The following is a 17,890-nucleotide window of genomic DNA, read 5'->3' as shown; positions in this document are numbered from 1 at the left end:
TCAGGGTTAGTAGAAACTACCAAGCTGCTTTCTAATGTGGCTGAAGTGTTTTATATCCCTCAAGGATTTTAGGTATTACTTTTTATTCTAGGAATATATCGGGTATTCGAACATATAAGCCCCATGACCCTCTCAATACCTTTTCTTGTAATTTAGCATCTGAATTTTCTAAATCCATTTGCATATTTGATATTTCTTCTGCCTTCTCAGAGACAATCCCTCTGAGTTTATCAATAATTTCCTGGTGCTCCTTCAGATGCAAGTGAGCTATTCTTAGTTCTTCTTGTTTTTCCAGATCCTTAATAGGAAAAAAAAAACCACAAAAAACAACATAGCTTAGTGTTAACTACTTTCTTTTTAATGAAAGCGATATTTTCTTAGTAAAAATGATAAATTTCTTATTTCTTCCTCCACATCTTTGAGGTTGTTAGAAAACTGTAGGTTTTCCCTTCCCCTGGCCTCACCTCCCCACAGTGTACTCACATTTTTCAGAGGCGAGCATGCTATACATGTGCTCTTCTACAACCTGCTTTTCCCCCTAAGGTTTACTTTGGGCTTTCATATTAGAACATTCAAATCTATTTCATTTTTTAGGGGTTGCATGTATACTGTATGTGCACACTCAGTCGCTCAGCCGTGTCCAACTCTTTGCGATCCCATGGACTGTAGCCCAGCAGGTCTTCTGTCTATGGGATTTCCCAAGCAAGAATACTGGACTGGGTTGCCATTTCCTCCTTCAGGGGATCTTCCCAACTCAGGCATTGAACCTGTATCTCCAGCATCTCCTGCATTGGCAGTGGATTCTTTTCCCACTGTGCTACCTGGACATGTGCTTAGTCGTGGCCCACTCTCTGTACCCATGGACTGTAGCCCACCAGGCTCCTCTGTCCATGGGATTTTTCAAGCAAGAATACTGGAGTGGGTTGCCATTTCCTTCTCCACCCCTGGGACATATTGCATATATTTATTCAGTTTCCTTGTGATGCACATTTAGGTTATTTCCTATCTTTTTTAAAATCACAAATTGCTGTAACGAACAACTTTATGGTATGTATGCTTATATGTTTGTGTTATGAATACACACACACACACACATATTTGCTTTTTCTTTATCTTAACAATTGAGCAAATGTACATGTAGGGTAAAGCCCATAAAGAAAATGCTGGTTACAGAATTTAAAATTTTCAAAAATAATACCAAATTACCTGCCTAAAAGGTGGTATCCTGTTAACTCTCACCAAAAGTACCACTCATTTCAAAGAAGGGTTCATTGATATAAGGAAAACATCATATTAAATTGCTGGCAAGAGGAATGAGTATAACTTACTTTAGCTTTTGTTTCTCTGAGGCTTTCCCTGAGTTGATCTCGCTCCATTTTGAGGGTTCCCTCCATTCTTCTTAGGTCATCTCTTTCCTCAGTAACAGATTTTATTTCTTCAACATTTTCATGGAGTTTCTGAGTCAGCCTTAACTTCTCTGTTTCTATGCTTTCCAGGATTGAATTCTGAGTCTCTAATTGCTTCTTCAATTGCTCTGTTTGATACATATTTTCCCTGAGATCATTTTTCACCTTAAGAAGTTGATGTTCTTTCTCCTGAAGTTCTTGGATCTTGAGATAATCAAACAGTAAGTTAGGATATAGACAGATACAGAGAGAAAGTTAAAAAATAGTTTCTAAATTAAATAGGAAAATCTCTACTTATCTTCAGTATTTGACAACTCATACCCTGTTTTATAACACAAAAGACCTGATTCAAACTCTCAGTTACTTAGATATTATAAGAAATACCTGTGCTTTTAAGGCCGTATTTGTGTTTTCTAAATTCATTTGGATATTTGATATTTCATCTGTTTTCCCTGAAACAATTCCTCTGAGTTTATCGATAGTTTCTTTGTGCTCTTTCAGATTCATCTGGGCAATTCTTAGTTCCTCTTGTCTTTCCAGGTCCTTTATTATTAGAGAAAGAAAAATAATACATTCAGAATAATACAATTCAACAATATGTAGGAAAGGCATAGGGTAAGAAGTAAAAATTTCCCCTTCCTCCTTGGGCCTCTCAGTTCTCATCCTCTGAAAGTAACTTCTGGATGTCAGTATATTCTAAATACTCCTTTTTCCCATTGGAAACTTTTTAATCAGCTCTATCTCATTTTTTACCTATGTGCTGGTATTCCATGGTCTGAATGTGCTGTATTTTTGTTCAACCAGTCTAATGGACAGTGAGGATTTTCCTATTGGTGAGGGGGGTTGCTTAATTTTGTTATTGCAACTTGCTGCAATGAATATCTGTCTATAAACATCTTTGCACAAGTATGCTAATGTGTGCAGATAAACAGCAATAACTGGATTTTGGGGGTTACTGCAAACAACAGTCTGTACAGTCAAAGCTATGTTTTTTCCAGTAGTCATGTATGGATATGAGAATTGGACCATAAAGAAGGCTGAATGCAGAAGAATTGGTGCTTTTGAACTGTGGTGTTGGAGAAAACTCTTGAGAGTCCCTCAGACAGCAAGGAGATCAAGACTAATCAATCCTAAAGGAAATCAACCCTGAATATTCACTGAAAGGACTGATGCTGAAGCTGAAGCTCCAATACTTTGGCCATGTGATTTGAAGAGCCAACTCACTGGAAAAGACCCCGATGCTGGGCAAGATAGAAGGCAGGAGAAGGGAATGATAGAGGATGAGATGGTAAGATGGCATTATCAACTCAATGGACATGAGTTTGAACAAGCTCCGGGAGACGGTGAAGGACAGGGAAGCCTGGCATGTTGCAGTCCATGGGGTCGCAAGGAGTCAGACTGAACAACCACCACCACCACATATCCATCCCTCCAGTTTTCCCCAACGGTTGGACCATTTTTACATCTCCACCAACTCTATCAATCACAGTTCTTTTAGGACACGATTTCACATTTACAAGTTGGGTGAAAGATGGTAACTCACTCTACTCATTGTTTCCCTTAGGTTTTCCTTGAGCTGGTCTATCTCTACTTTGAGAGTCTCCTCCATATTCCTAAGGTCATCTCTTTCTTTTGTGACAGATCTTATTTCTGCAATATTTTCATTGAGTCTCTGAGTTAACTTGATGTTCTCCCATTCTGTATTTTCTAGAGTTGACTTTTGGGCCTCAAGTTGCTTCTTCAAATTTTCCATTTCACATATTTTTTCCCAAGTCTCACTGACATCTTTCATCTCAAGAAGTTGATGTTCTTCTTCCTGAAGTTCTTGAATCTGTGAAAATTATAAAGCAAGTTAGGACACAGGCAGAAAATATTAGGAAAAACAACTGTTTCTAAAATTATGCCAATCATCTTTATATTTTAGTTTAATGTATGTATTATTTTCTTCCTTAAGGGATATGAAGAACACAATAATAGGATGTCATTTTCTAAACAATATGAGACCTACGTTTGCCTGTCAGTATCTGAATTCCCTAAACCTCTCTGGATATTTGTTCCCTGATCTGTCTTCTCTGAACTATTCCATGCATTAATGGTTTCCTGGTACTCCTTCAGAAGGATATAAGTAGCTTTTAGTCCTGCTTTGATTTTCTGTTCCTTTATGATTCGAGGAAAATTAATCTAACTTAATAGTGAACATCATCATTATCACCTTAACACTACTTTTATAACCAAAAAACATCAAAAGAGGGAAACCTACATCAGCTACAATTTCTTTAGTGTTTTCTTTGAGTTGGTCTGTTTCCTTTTGAAGGGCCTCCTGTACCCTTTCCAGTTCATCTCCTTCCTTAATTATGGTTTTTAATTCTTCTTGACTTCCTTGAAGTTTTTCAGTCAACTTGAGCCTCTCACTTTCTTTTCTTTGTAGTGATGAGTCTTTGGCTTTGAGGTGTTCCTTTAACTGTTCCAGTTCACTCATTTTTTCCTGAGTCTCACTGATTTCTTTGATAGTAATAAACTGTTTCTCATAAAGCTCTTGAGTCTAAAAAGAAAAAGCCAAAAATACACTTGCACACAAACACACATAAAAATGTGCTTATATATGTATATGTATATATATTTTTTTTTAAGGAAAAAAATTTAGGACGCTTTCTAAAACAATTTAGTAAGTAAACAGTAGTCTTTGTAATCTAGTTAGCTACTTCCCTTAAATTTGCTTCCCCTGTTCCTTTACTCCCATTTTACCTTTTTCTGTAATTTATCATTTGCGGTTTCTAATTCCTGTTGAATATGTGATATTTCAGTTTCTCTCTTTGATAGATCCACTCTCAGTTTGTCGATAATTTCCTCTTGTTCTTTTAGGTGACAGTGAGCAACTTTAAGTTTCTCTTCAGTTTCTAGTTGCTTTATTATTAAAGGAAATTGCAAGAAAATTTGAAAACATTATAATCATTACATGGTGACGAATTCCTTTTCCCCAAAGCTTTAGTTTTTACCAAGATATTTGCTTACAGAATATTAACACACACACACATGAAAATGAATGACACATACTTTAGCTGTCATTTCTCTTAAGTTTTCTTGGAGTTGGCTCTTTTCAGATTGAAGAAATTCCTGTAGCCTCTGAAGGTCAGCTCTCTCCTTAGCTACAGCTTTCACTTCATCATGACTTTCTTGAAGTCTTTCAGACAATTCGAGCTTTTCCATTTCTAGCTTTAGTAGTGCTGCGTCTTTGAATGGCTCCTTCAATTGCTCCATCTCATTCATTAATTTCTTAGTCTCACTGACCTTTTCTTTCATATCGAAGGACTGTTCTTGTTTGTCTTGAGATGTTTGGATCTAAAGAGAATCATAAAATGATACAGTTGATACCCAGAGATACTTTATTTCATTTTTGGGGAAAAGAAACAAGGATGCTTTCTAAAACAATTAAATCAGGGATTTAACGGCTCATTTCCAGAACAATATTTCCTCTCACCCACTCTTCCATTATTCAGATATTTAACACATTTATTGAATATTCACTGTGTTGTCAGTATCCTATAATATTAGAAGTTGGAGATGAAATGGTAAATGAGACTTTACATGATCGGCCTTTTTGAGACTTACACATTTTAGAAGGAAAAATACATATTATATCAAATCTTAACCAAACAGAGGTGGTGGGTTATTTCAGGGTACCAGTGGCAAACCTAATCTATTCTGAGTGATTAGGAAGGGCTTCCTGGGGGATGGAAAGCTTCAGTTGAGATCTAAAGGCTGAGAGCAGTTGTTAGGCAAAGAGGAGTATGGAAATACTACAGGAAGGAAGACCAGACCATCTGAAAGCTGTGAGATGTGGAAGAGCAATAGACTATAGAGTTGCCTGAGCACAATGAACAGGAGGAAGAGTAGATGAAACAGGGGTAGAAACCAGCAAGGTCTGGGATCCAGGATCATGTGAAATACAGACACTAGTCTGTATTTCAAGAGCAATAATAAGCTATTAAAAAGTTTTAAGGAGAAACATCACCTTGGCACAGAATGGGGAATGAATTACAGAAGTATGAAATGAATGGAGAGACCAGTTAGGAGGCTATTGCAGGAAAGCCAGAGAGAAATAATCCTGGCTTGGATTAGGGTATTGGTAAAGTGTACTTTGGATGTAAACTGGAGAAGAAAATTATGACAGAATATGGAGAAGAGTGGGAGGATTTCACACATAGGCACATGCCTTAAAATCGACAAGGTTTTGATTCTTGGATTATAGAGGGAGTGGGGAGGAAGGGATAGTAGTAGGCTTGATTCTCAGATTTCTGACTGGATCGGTGAGGGAAATGGTAATGCCTATGGGATGCTGGAGAAATAAGTTTAAACACAGAAAGAAAACAGTGTTTTTGACTTTATCCTTTCCTGTAATTTAACACTGCTTTTTCTAAATCATTTTCAATACTTAAGAAAACAAGTCTCTTCCCTGAAACATTTTCCTTCATTATCCATAGTTTCTTAGTATTTATGAGCAGTTTTTAGTTGTTCTATTTCCAATCACTTCGTAATTCAGAGACACTTAAAGAAAACTGGTAGGAATATTATAACTATGAATGCTCTCTTTCTCACTTATAAAATATAAAACACTTATTAAATGGGAGGAAAGGATGAGACATACTTTAGCCAAAGTTTCTCTCATCTCCTCAGTTGGTCACATTCAATCTAAAGTGCTTCTATTGTCATTTTAATATTCTCTGTTTCCTTAGTGAGAGATTTTATTTCCTTGTGACTTTCTTGAAGTTTTGCAGCCATCCTGAGACTTTCCATTTCTATTCTTGCTAGCGTTGTTGAATCTTTGGTTTGGATTGTTCTTTCAACAGCTCTGGTTCATCTATTGCTTCCTGAGTAGCAGTGATTTCTTTCACATTAGGAAGTAGCTCCCGTTCCTCATGAAGCACTGGGATCTTGCCATATTCATATAATACTAAGGGTATTATCTAGACATTGTTGTCACAATTTTTAAAGGGAAAAGACGAGGATATTCTCCATAGCAATGGAAGTGATTTTAAACCTTCATGGCCTACCACGGACCACAATCTCCTATTTACTCACTTTCCCTTGATTCCTACTCAAACTATTCATGACTGCTAGTCATATTCTGTCAAAATTTTCTTTCTTCTCCAGTTTATACCCAAAGTACACTTTACCAATAAATTATTAATCCAATCAGCTGCATGCTTAATTTCTATCAGTTCAATTCAGTTGCTCAGTCACGTCCAACTCTTTGCAACCCCATGGACTGTAGCATGCCAGGCCTCCCTGTCCATCACCAACTCCTGGAGCTTGCCCAAACTCATGTCCATGAGTTGGTGATGCCATCCAACCAACTCATCCTCTGTCGTTCCCTTCTTTTCCTGCCTTCAATCTTTCCCAGCATCAGGGTCTTTTCAAATGAGTCACTTCTTTGCATCAGGTGGCCAAAGTATTGGAGTTTCAGCTTCAGCATCAGTCCTCCCAAAGAATATTCAGGACTGATTTCCTTTAGGATGGACTGGTTAGATCTCCTTGCAGTCCAAGGGACTCTTAAGAGTCTTCTCCAACACCACAGTTTAAAAGCACCAATTCTTCAGTGCTCAGCTTTCTTTATAGTTCAACTCTCATATCCATAAATGGCTACTGGAAAAACCATAGCTTTGACTAGATGGACCTTTGTTGGCAATGTAATGTCTCTGCTTTTTATTATGCTGTCTAGGTTGGTCATAACTTTTCTTCCAAGCAGTAAGCGTCTTTTAATTTCATGGCTGCAGTCACCATCTGCAGTGATTCTGGATTCATTTCTATACTAGTTCTGATTCATTGCTATACTAGTTCCATTTCACTGATTCATTTCTATATTAGTTCTCAAATACAACCGGAGAAAATTCAGAGCTGAGCAGATTATATCCCAATAAATGAATGGCCCCATTCTCAGATTAATTCTAATGCTACTTAACAAATTTTTTATGTGTAAAGATTGATTTCCTCTTTCCATGATCACTAATGTTACTGTCATATTTCTGCATTTATCAAATTGGAATTGAGAATGTTTTTTATATGCTCATATTGGGGAAAAAGAGCAATGTCTTATTCATATCCACAGTCTCAATACTGAGCACACAACAGGCTTTTAACATAGGTTGGTCTAGTGTATGTTTCATTCTCTCCATAGCATTTGTTATTATCGTAAATTATCCTATTCATTTGATTGCTTATTTGTTGATAATCTCTTTCCACTACAAAATAAGTTCTATGACTTCAGATGATCTGTCCACCTTGTTCCCACTTTATTTCTATAATCCAGGACTGTACCTGATACATTAAAAACTCAACAAATATTACTCAATAAATGAATTAATTATAACCCATTCACTACCTATCTTTCCTTCAAAGGAGAAAGAAAAGGGAAAGAAAAAGAAAGGATGGAAAGAAGGAAGGACAAACCTTTTCTTGCAGTTCAGTTCCGGATTTTTCTAAGTTCTTCTGAATATTCCCAGAAATGGTTCTTCTGAGTTCTTCAATAGTCTCTTGGTGTTCCTGTAGATGCAGGTGGGCCATCTGTAGTTCTTCTTTTCTTTCTAGACCCTTTATTAGGAAGTGAAATTTAAAGAATAATTGTAAGAACATCGTCCACCACTGCCTCCCCCTTTCCAATCGACTCAGTCTTTAAAGAAACATTTAATAGATGAAAGAAAAGGCCGTGACTTACTGTAGCTTCAATCTCTCTTATGTGTTCTTTAAGCTTATTTCTCTCTACTTCAGATGACTCCTGTAATTTCTTTAGATCATTTCTTTCTTTGGTTATGAATTTCATTTCCTCACAATTTTCATGAAGTTTCTGAGCTAACTCTATCTTCTCAATTTTTATACGTTCCAATGTTAATTCTTGGTTCTTTAGTTCATTCTTTAAGTTTTCCATTTCATTCATCTTTTTCTGCATCTCGCTCATCTCTTCTTGTGCACTAAGCAGTTGCTGCTGTTTTTCTTGCAGTTGTTGGCTCTTAAGAAATACAGTTTTTATAATTACTATTTTGTCTATACTCTCTTAAAATTCTTATGTAAAATCTACTTTGCAAACTGAAATAATCATGATCACAGCCTTGTCGACTACTCCAAAATAAGCAGACAAGGGGCATTAAAAGTAAAATAGCCTTCTAGGTACAATGTCTAGTGGGTCAAATAGCATCCCACACCAAATTCAAGTTTACCCAGACCCCGAGTACCTGATCTTCTTTGAAAATAGGGTTTCTGTGGATGTGATCAGTTAAGGACTGAGAAGGAATCCTCCTAGATTAAGGTCGGCCCTAAATCCTAAATCTTGTCCTTATAAGAGACAGGAGGACACACAGAGAAGATAGAGGCAGAGACTGGAGAGATGTAGCTATAAGCCAAGAAACACCAGCGTCAGCTGGGAGTCAAGGACAGGAAGAGGAATTAAAGGATTCTTCCCTAGAGCCTTCGGAGGGAGCCTGGTCCGGCCAACACTGTGATTGTGAACTTCTAAGATGCAGAACTGTGAAAGAATAAATTCTTGTTGTTTTAAGCCATCAAGTTTATGGTAATTTGATACAAAAGCCCTAGGAAACTAATATAGTGCCACTAGGTTAATCAAGGAAGAATGTGAAAATGAGAAAAACTAAAAAACAAAAGAGATTAATTAAATATGCAGACATCACTGTGCCAAATAACTATAATGCCACGTCTCTTAAGAACTTGAATAATTTACTTCCATTTCTAGTGTGGGCCATATGAAGTGGCCCAAACAAACAAAGAAGCATTAACTTTTACATAAGCTCAATGATTTCCCTCCTTTAGGAGGAATATGAAATAGAAATTAGGTTTTAACATATTCAATTAGGTTATAGTAAAAGGGATGAGAATTAAGAGAATCCATATTAGGAAAAAATATACAGAAGCACAATGGAAATCACTATACATTATCTGTAATGAATGTGATACTGCTTCTAGAATATACAGAAAGATCTCAGTGGGTACATTTTAGAATTACTCGGGGAATATAATTATTACGAGAGTCTTAGACTTTTCTACAAATTTTACAATAGCATCTTATTGACAATATCTAAGTGATAATACAGTCATCCCTTGTTACCCACGGAAGAGTAGTTCCAGGACCTCTGCAGTTATCAAAATCCATGAACGCTCAAGTCCCTTTTATAAAACGATAACTATTTGTATATAACCTAAACACATCCTCTCATATACTTTAACTCATCTCTAGATTACATATGGTACTGAATACAATATAAATGCTACGTAAATAGTTGCCCAAGTGTGGCAATTCTGGGTTTCAGTTTTTGGAACTTTCTGTATTTTTCCTCTGAATATTTCTGATCTGTGGCTAGTTGAATCCATGGATGCAGAACCTGCAGATACAGAGGGCTGACTGTAGAGATGAATCTCACATTTCAGAGCATGACTAATGCATCCCTACAAGGGCAGAATCTTTGTTTTGTTGACCAATGTATCTCAAGAGCCCAGAAGAGTGCCTGGCTACAGCAGTGCTCAATAAACACTTGATGAATGAATATATCAAATGACTTGTTTAGAAAAATGAAGGCCTTCCCCCATCTAAAGCCTCCAGAATAATATAATCGTCACAAAGGATGTTGGTTAACATCTCAGTAGGAGTTGAAACTGTCCAAAATATTGTCCATTAAGATCTGTTCATCTGAGAGGTTATTTCAATTTAGGTTTGCTGGAAAGTACAAATTTTAGTCAGGAAAAATGACCAGGAAGATAACTTTAAAAAGTCACCTTTTCCTTTAGCTTTTCTTGAACTTCTGATAGTTTTTCACAGGTCCTAGAAAGCTCTTCTTCTTTCTTAATGGTATGGTTCTTTTCTTGTGCAACAATATCCTGTTGTTTTTTAAGTTCGTTTCCAAGAAATCTTAATTCTTCCTGGTTTTCAATGGTCTAGAATTTTTTTTAAAAAGTTGAGATCAAAATAGTACTAACTTACATTTAAGAAATCAGGTAAAAAGCAGAATTTACTTTAGCCAAAAAATGAAGAGATCATGACAAAGTATATTGGAAAAGATTAATATAAAAAGTGAGTCTTTAATCATATAAATGCCAAGAATCTGATTTTTTAAGTACTGTTTCTTCATTGCTCACCTTACAATCCTATCATGAGAATTAGAACTGGGTTTAGTATTTTATCATGAGAGATTTGCTCATTTTCTACCCCTAAGCCAAAAGACACTTTTAAGCTTTTGTTGACAACAGATAATATGAGACACTTATCTATATATCTATATATGGTTATGGTCTTTTCATATGCTGGAATGGCTTTGATTTTACACATTGCTTAATAGCAAGCTCAAAATGGCAGCACTGCTTAGTAGCATGAGGTGGACTAATTCAAGTTATTAAGCTTAAACAGTAACATTCTTAAGTATTCTTAAGAATACTTAACATTCTTAAGTATTCTTAAGAATACTTAACATTCTTAAGTCACAAAAGCATCTCAAGCCAGAGACTGATAAATGAATATGACTTTTGTCTGTATTGTTACTTACAGTCAATAATTCTAACCAAAAGACAATCCCAAGAAACACAGAAAACCACACAGAAGGTCAGGTGCTACTCTGATCTATAGCAAACTTCTCAAAGTATTAATTTCATTCTAGGTACATTATATTGTCTCTAAATTTAGAAAAAAATACTAAAGTAGGTTTGCAAATATTGGCAAACATTAACAATAAACAATTAAAAATGAAGTAAAAAAACTGCAACAGCATATATAAAAGAGAAACATTTAGGAACAAATTTAAGAAAATATGGAAAAGATCTGTAGACTGAAAAGTATTACATATCACAGACACAGCAAATAATTTATAAAAAGATAAACAATGGCCAATAAGCAATCTCATGCTAGTAAGCATGAAAAGATGCCCAATATCTTTATAGTCATTAGGGAAAGGCCATGAAAACTATGAGGCACACGCCCAACAGAATGGTTACCATTAAACACAACAATACTGTGAAGTGTTGGTGAGGATGTGGGGTCACCAGAATTCTTTTAATTTGCTGACAGAAATATAAAATGGCACAACTACTTTGGAAGTCAATCTAGTAAATTTTCAGCAAGTTAAATATATATCTCCCTATGATCCAGCTATTCCATTTAGATATTTATCCTAGAGACATAAACAAAAAATCTCCATAAAAATATTTGTTTATGAATGTTTACAGCATCGTTATTCAAAATAGCCAAATAGTGAAGAGAATCTAAATTTCCACCAGCAGGAGAAAGTCTAAACAAATTGTAGCCTTTCCAACAATGGAATGCTACCCAGCAATAAGCAGGAGACTAGAAAGAAGACATGGGGTTCCCAGGTGGCGTTAGTGATAAAGAACCTGCCTGCTAATGCAGGAGACATAAGAAACAAGGGTTCAATCCCTGGGTCGGGAAGATTCCCTGGAGGAGGGCAGGGGAACTCACTCCAGGATTCACGCCTGGAGAATCCCACAGACAGAGGAGCCTGGTAGACTATGGCCCATAGGTTGCAAAGAGTTGGACACGACTGGAGCAACTTAGCACGCACACCCAGAAAGAAGACACAAAAGAGTGTATGCCGTGTGATTCTATTTGTATGAATTTCTACAAGAGACAACGTGATTAAGGTAAAAACCATCAAGATAGTGACTACATGGGGCAGAGATTAAGATTGGGATTGAGTAGATCAGGGGTCAAGGGAACATTCTGGGGTGATGTTCCACGTCCTGATGAAAACTGAAAGTCCACAGTAGAGATATTTGTCAAAAGTCATCAGACTGTATACTTGCATCTGTTACATTTATCACATGGCATGTAAGATATACCTGGATAAAACTGTAAAAGTCTAAAATACACAAGGACGAAAACATACTGCAAAGTATACAGTGCTTAATCCTACCATTTCAATGTTTTCTCTTAGGTCAGTCTTCAGTTGTTCCTTTTCTGCTGTAATACTCTCTAACATTTGTTGCAGTTCATTTTTCTCCTGTATCAAAGAAAATATCTTTCTCTGTTGCTCAGTTAGCTCATTATCCTCAGCATCTGTGATCACAGCTTGGGTTTTTGTGGTTTCCAAATTTTGGCTTTTATCTATGCCAACCATCTAAAATATAAATACAGTGAAGAGTTTCTTAGTTAACAATACTTTTAATAATAATAATAAAAACAGCCAACACATATTACTTATATATCAGGCAATATTTTCATATATTGACATACTTAATCTTCACTATAACTTTATGAGGTAGGTACTATTATTATCTCCATTTGACAGATGAGGAAATAATCCCAGAGAGGATAGGTCACTTGCCCAAGGTCACTCAGAGATGAATAACCAGGTTTTGAACCCAATGCTCTGGCTCCAGTGTGTGCTCTTGTGCCTGATCACTAATAAGAACTACCTAAACAGCTGATAGAATGTGGTCCACTGGAGAAGGGAATGGCAAACCACTTCAGTATTCTTGCCTTGAGAACCCCATGAACAGTATGAAAAGGCAAAATGATAGGATACTGAAAGAGGAACTCCCCAAGTTAGTAGGTGCCCAAAATGCTACTGGAGATCAGTGGAAAAATAACTCCAGAAAGAATGAAGGGATGCAGTCAAAGTAAAAACAATACCCAGCTGTGGATGTGACTGGTGATAGAAACAAGGTCTGATGCTGTAAAGAGCAATATTGCATAGAAACCTGGAATGTTAGGTCCATGAATCAAGGCAAATTGGAAGTGGTCAAACAGGAGATGGCAAGAGTGAACGTCGACATTCTAGGAATCAGCAAACTAAAATGGACTGGAATGGGTGAATTTAACTCAGATGACCATTATATCTACTACTGCGGGCAGGAATCCCTCAGAAGAAATGGAGTAGCCATCATGGTCAACAAAAGAGTCCAAAATGCAGTACTTGGATGCAATCTCAAAAATGACAGAATGATCTCTGTTCGTTTCCAAGGCAAATCATTCAATATCACAGTAATCCAAGTCTATGTCCCGACCAGTAATACTGAAGAAGCTGAAGATGAACGGTTCTATGAAGACCTATAAGACCTTTTAGAAATAATACCCAAAAAAGATGTCCTTTTCATTATAGGGGACTGGAATGCAAAAGTAGGAAGTCAAGAAACAACTGGAGTAACAGGCAAATTTGGCCTTGGAATACGGAATGAAGCAGGGCAAAGGCTAATAGAGTTTTGCCAAGAAAATGCACTGGTCATAACGAACACCCTCTTCCAACAACACAAGAGAAGACTCTATACATGGACATCACCAGATGGTCAACACAGAAATCAGATTGATTATATTCTTTGCAGCCAAAGATGGAGAAGCTCTATACAGTCAGTAAAAACAAGACCAGGAGCTGACTGTGGCTCAGACCATGAACTCCTTATTGCCAAATTCAGACTTAAATTGAAGAAATTAGGGAAAACCACTAGACCATTCAGGTATGATCTAAATCAAATCCCTTATGATTATACAGTGGAAGTGAGAAATAGATTTAAGGGACTAGATCTGATAGATAGAGTGCCTGATGAACTATGGATGGAGGTTTGTGACACTGTACAGGAGACAGGGATCAAGACCATCCCCATGGAAAAGGAATGCAAAAAAGCAAAATGGCTGTCTAGGGAGGCCTTACAAATAGCTGTGAAAAGAAGAGAAGCGAAAAGCTAAGGAGGTAAGGAAAGATATAAGCATCTGAATGCAGAATTCCAAAGAACAGCAAAGAGAGATCAGAAAGCCTTCGTCAGCAATCAATGCAAAGAAATAGAGGAAAACAACAGAATGGGAAAGACTAGAGATCTCTTCAAGAAAATTAGAGATACCAAGGGGCTATTTCATGCAAAGATGGGCTCAATAAAGGACAGAAATGGTATGGACCTAACAGAAGCAGAAGATATTAGGAAGAGGTGGCAAGAATACACAGGAGACCTGTACAAAAAAGATCTTCACGATCCAGATAATCATGATGGTGTGATCACTGACCTAGAGCCAGACATCCTGGAATGTGAAGTCAAGTGGGCCTTAGAAAGCATCACTACAAACAAAGCTAGTAGAGGTGATGGAATTCCAGTTGAGCTATTTTAAATCCTGAAAGATGATGCTGTGAAAGTGCTGCAGTCAATATGCCAGCAAATTTGGAAAACTCAGCAGTGGCCACAGGACTGGAAAAGGTCAGTTTTCATTCCAATCCCAAAGAAAGGCAATGCCAAAGAATGCTCAAACTACCGCACAATTGCACTCATCTCACACACTAGTAAAGTAATGCTCAAAATTCTCCAAGCCAGGCTTCAGCAATACGTGAACCGTGAACTTCCAGATGTTCAAGCTGGTTTTAGAAAAGGCAGAGAAACCAGAGATCAAATTGCCAACATCCACTGGATCATGGAAAAAGCAAGAGAGTTCCAGAAAAACATCTATTTCTGCTTTATTGACTATGCCAAAGCCTTTGACTGTGTGGATCACAATAAACTGTGGAAAATTCTGAAAGAGATGGGAATACCAGACCACCTGACCTGCCTCTTGAGAAACCTATATGCAGGTCAGGAAGCAACAGTTCGAACTGGACATGGAACAACAGACTGGTTCCAAATAGGAAAAGGAGTACGTCAAGGCTGTATATTGTCACCCTGCTTATTTAACTTCTATGCAGAGTACATCATGAGAAACGCTGGGCTGGAAGAAGCACAATCTGGAATCAAGATTGCAGGGAGAAATATCAGTAATCTCAGATATGCAGATGACACCACCCTTATGGCAGAAACTGAAGAGGAACTAAAAAGCCTCTTGATGAAAGTGAAAGAGGAGAGTGAAAAAGTTGGCTTAAAGCTCAACATTCAGAAAATGAAGATCATGGCTTCTGGTCCCATCACTTCATGGGAAATAGATGGGGCAACAGTGGAAACAGTGTCAGACTTTATTTTTTGGGCTCCAAAATCATTGCAGATGGTGATTGCAGCCATGAAATTAAAAGACGCTTGCGCCTTGGAAGGAAAGTTATGACCAACCTAGATAGCATATTCAAAAGCAGAGACATAACTTTGCCAACAAAGGTCCATCTAGTCAAGGCTATGGTTTTTCCAGTAGTCATGAATGGATGTGAGAGTTGGACTGTGAAGAAAGCTGAGCGCTGAAGAATTGATGCTTTTGAACTATGGTGTTGGAGAAGACTCTTGAGAGTCCCTTGGACTGCAAGGATATCCAACCGGTCCATTCTAAGGAGAACAGTCCTGGGTGTTCATTGGAAGGACTGATGCTAAAGCTGAAACTCCAGTACTTTGGCCACCTCATGCGAAGAGCTGACTCACTGGTAATGACTCTGATGCTGGGAGGGATTGGGGGCAGGAGGAGAAGGGGATGACAGGGGATGAGATGGCTGGATGGCATCACCAACTTGACAGACATGAGTGAGTAAACTCCGGGGTTGGTGATGGACAGGGAGGCCTGGCATTATGCATCATGGGGTCGCAAAGAGTCGGACATGTCTGAGCAACTGAACTGAACTGCAACAGCTATAGATATAACAATTATCTTTATGTATGATGGGTTAACCAGATTTTCTGAAAAAGTAAGCTACTTTGGGCTCTATCATTTTATTTCTTTCCTTAAAAGCTGCAAATCATTCCCTATTCCCAATAAGAATATTCCCACCTTTCATTTTCAGAAGTAGTGCATACTTTTCAGAAGTAGTGCACCATTGTAAGTATACATGTAGAGGGAAAAGTAATTTTGGTAGAAATATATCTCACATTATAACAGTATAATTCATCTTTTCTCAATATATAATTTTCAATTACTGCTTAAGAAAAGCACGTTATATAAATTCATTTATCCATAATAAGTCTTAACCAAATGTAACTTAAAATGTGAAGTCCCTGGTAAAAGAAGACTAAGACTAACATCACAATTGTTGGCATGAAATTGGAGTTGACTCATTGGAAAAGACTCTGATGCTGGGAGGGATTGGGGGCAGGAGGAGAAGGGGATGACAGAGGATGAGATGGCTGGATGGCATCACTGACTCGATGGACGTGAGTCTGAGTGAACTCCAGGAGTTGGTGATGGATAGGGAGGCCTGGCGTGCTGTTATTCACGGGGTCGCAAAGAGTCGGACACAACTGAGCGACTGATTTGATCTGATATACCTTTATACTAGTCTAATAAATATTCAACTCCATACTGGTCACATATGTCTTAAAAGGTTTTTATAAAGATCTATAATTAATGTTAGAAAGAAATCTGAAAAATAAAGAGAAAAAATATCATCAATATCACCAACACAACCACTATTAGAATTCTGGAATATTTCATCCCAGTGTTTTCCGTTAACTTTTTAAAAACATAGCAATCATAATTAATTTACATATATAGGATTCATTGTAGCTTTTCTTTTTCATGTAGATCATATGCATTTTCCCATACTATTATGTAAACTTCAAATTAGTATTTTTAGTAGTTTCTTTGTTCTCTAGAGTGGATAAGGACAAACCATCCTTTGTATAGTTACCCTCTTAAGTGCTGGCAATACTCATGAGCTTCTGACAATGTTGCACACCATGAAGCTAACTGTATGAGAACTTAAGCTGGGGAACATATAGCCTTTGGGAGCAGTTTGTCAGATACTATAATTCACACTCCTGAATTTTTGCTGCTACTGCTAAGTCACTTCAGTCGTGTCCGACTCTGTGTGACCCCACGGACGTCAGCCCACCAGGCTCCCCCGTCCCTGGGATTCTCCAGGCAAGAACACTGGAGTGGGTTGCCATTTCCTTCTCCAGTGCAGGAAAGTGAAAAGTGAGAGTGAAATCGCTCAGTCGTGTCCGACTCTTAGCGACCCCATGGACTGCAGCCCACCAGGCTCCTCCGTACTGGAGGCAAGAGTACTGGAGTGGGCTGCCATTGCCTTCTCCATCTGAATCTTTACTCCTAAACAAAGAAATATCTACAAAGACAAAGAAGATAGAGACAAAGTATTCTGATAACCAAGGTACATTTCAAAACTGAACTCAGACTAGGAAATATTTCAGCTACTGTGGTTATGAGTAAAATTTAATTTCTGTAGAGACACACTAGAGAAACTGCATTTCCAAAGAGAGAGACATCAAGTAGGTTGAAAATGGGCACTCCAAGAGGATTTCTGACAGACCTACTAATAGTCCTCTGTGGTGCCCAGAACAGAGGGGTCCCAGGAGATTCCTGGACCCTCTCTTTTATCTACATGGGTGATTCCAGCATGAATATGGTTATCACTGGACCAAGGTGATCTCAGCCTTCCCGCCCAGACTTCAAGACCTCTAATAAACAGAATGGTGCCGAAAATTCCATCAGACCCTTTGTCACCATGGAAGCTTCTAGCATGAACATAATACTACAGAAGCCAGGTGGTCCCAATGAGTATAACTTTCCTCACTTCTCATTTATTGTCTCCTCATGTGTGTGTATGTTAGTCATTCTGTCGTGTCTAACT

General features: G+C 37.7%; 1 protein-coding gene across 7 annotated transcripts in view; it reads right to left on the bottom strand.

Annotated features, from left to right (window-relative positions):
* Positions 1–17,890, bottom strand: part of CENPE (centromere protein E) — an 83,721-nt gene that overhangs the window by 27,316 nt on the left and 38,515 nt on the right. For 6 of the 7 annotated variants that reach the window (XM_059887718.1, XM_024993520.2, XM_059887722.1 and 3 more), the window contains 11 exons: positions 12,329–12,532; positions 10,185–10,343; positions 8,119–8,409; positions 7,854–7,994; positions 4,461–4,745; positions 4,152–4,310; positions 3,667–3,948; positions 2,950–3,237; positions 1,791–1,949; positions 1,329–1,610; positions 140–298 (listed from right to left, as the gene is read on the bottom strand). In XM_059887718.1, the coding sequence (XP_059743701.1) occupies positions 140–298; positions 1,329–1,610; positions 1,791–1,949; positions 2,950–3,237; positions 3,667–3,948; positions 4,152–4,310; positions 4,461–4,745; positions 7,854–7,994; positions 8,119–8,409; positions 10,185–10,343; positions 12,329–12,532 (2,409 nt within the window). The remainder of the gene's footprint in view (positions 1–139; positions 299–1,328; positions 1,611–1,790; positions 1,950–2,949; positions 3,238–3,666; positions 3,949–4,151; positions 4,311–4,460; positions 4,746–7,853; positions 7,995–8,118; positions 8,410–10,184; positions 10,344–12,328; positions 12,533–17,890) is intronic. The other variant, XM_059887720.1, reaches the window with a different exon arrangement.

This window comes from Bos taurus, chromosome 6 (assembly GCF_002263795.3).
Source record: "Bos taurus isolate L1 Dominette 01449 registration number 42190680 breed Hereford chromosome 6, ARS-UCD2.0, whole genome shotgun sequence".
NCBI classification, from domain to species: domain Eukaryota; kingdom Metazoa; phylum Chordata; class Mammalia; order Artiodactyla; family Bovidae; genus Bos; species Bos taurus.
The sequence above is the reverse complement of the archived record's forward strand: the minus strand, read 5'-3'. Positions and strand labels throughout refer to the sequence as shown.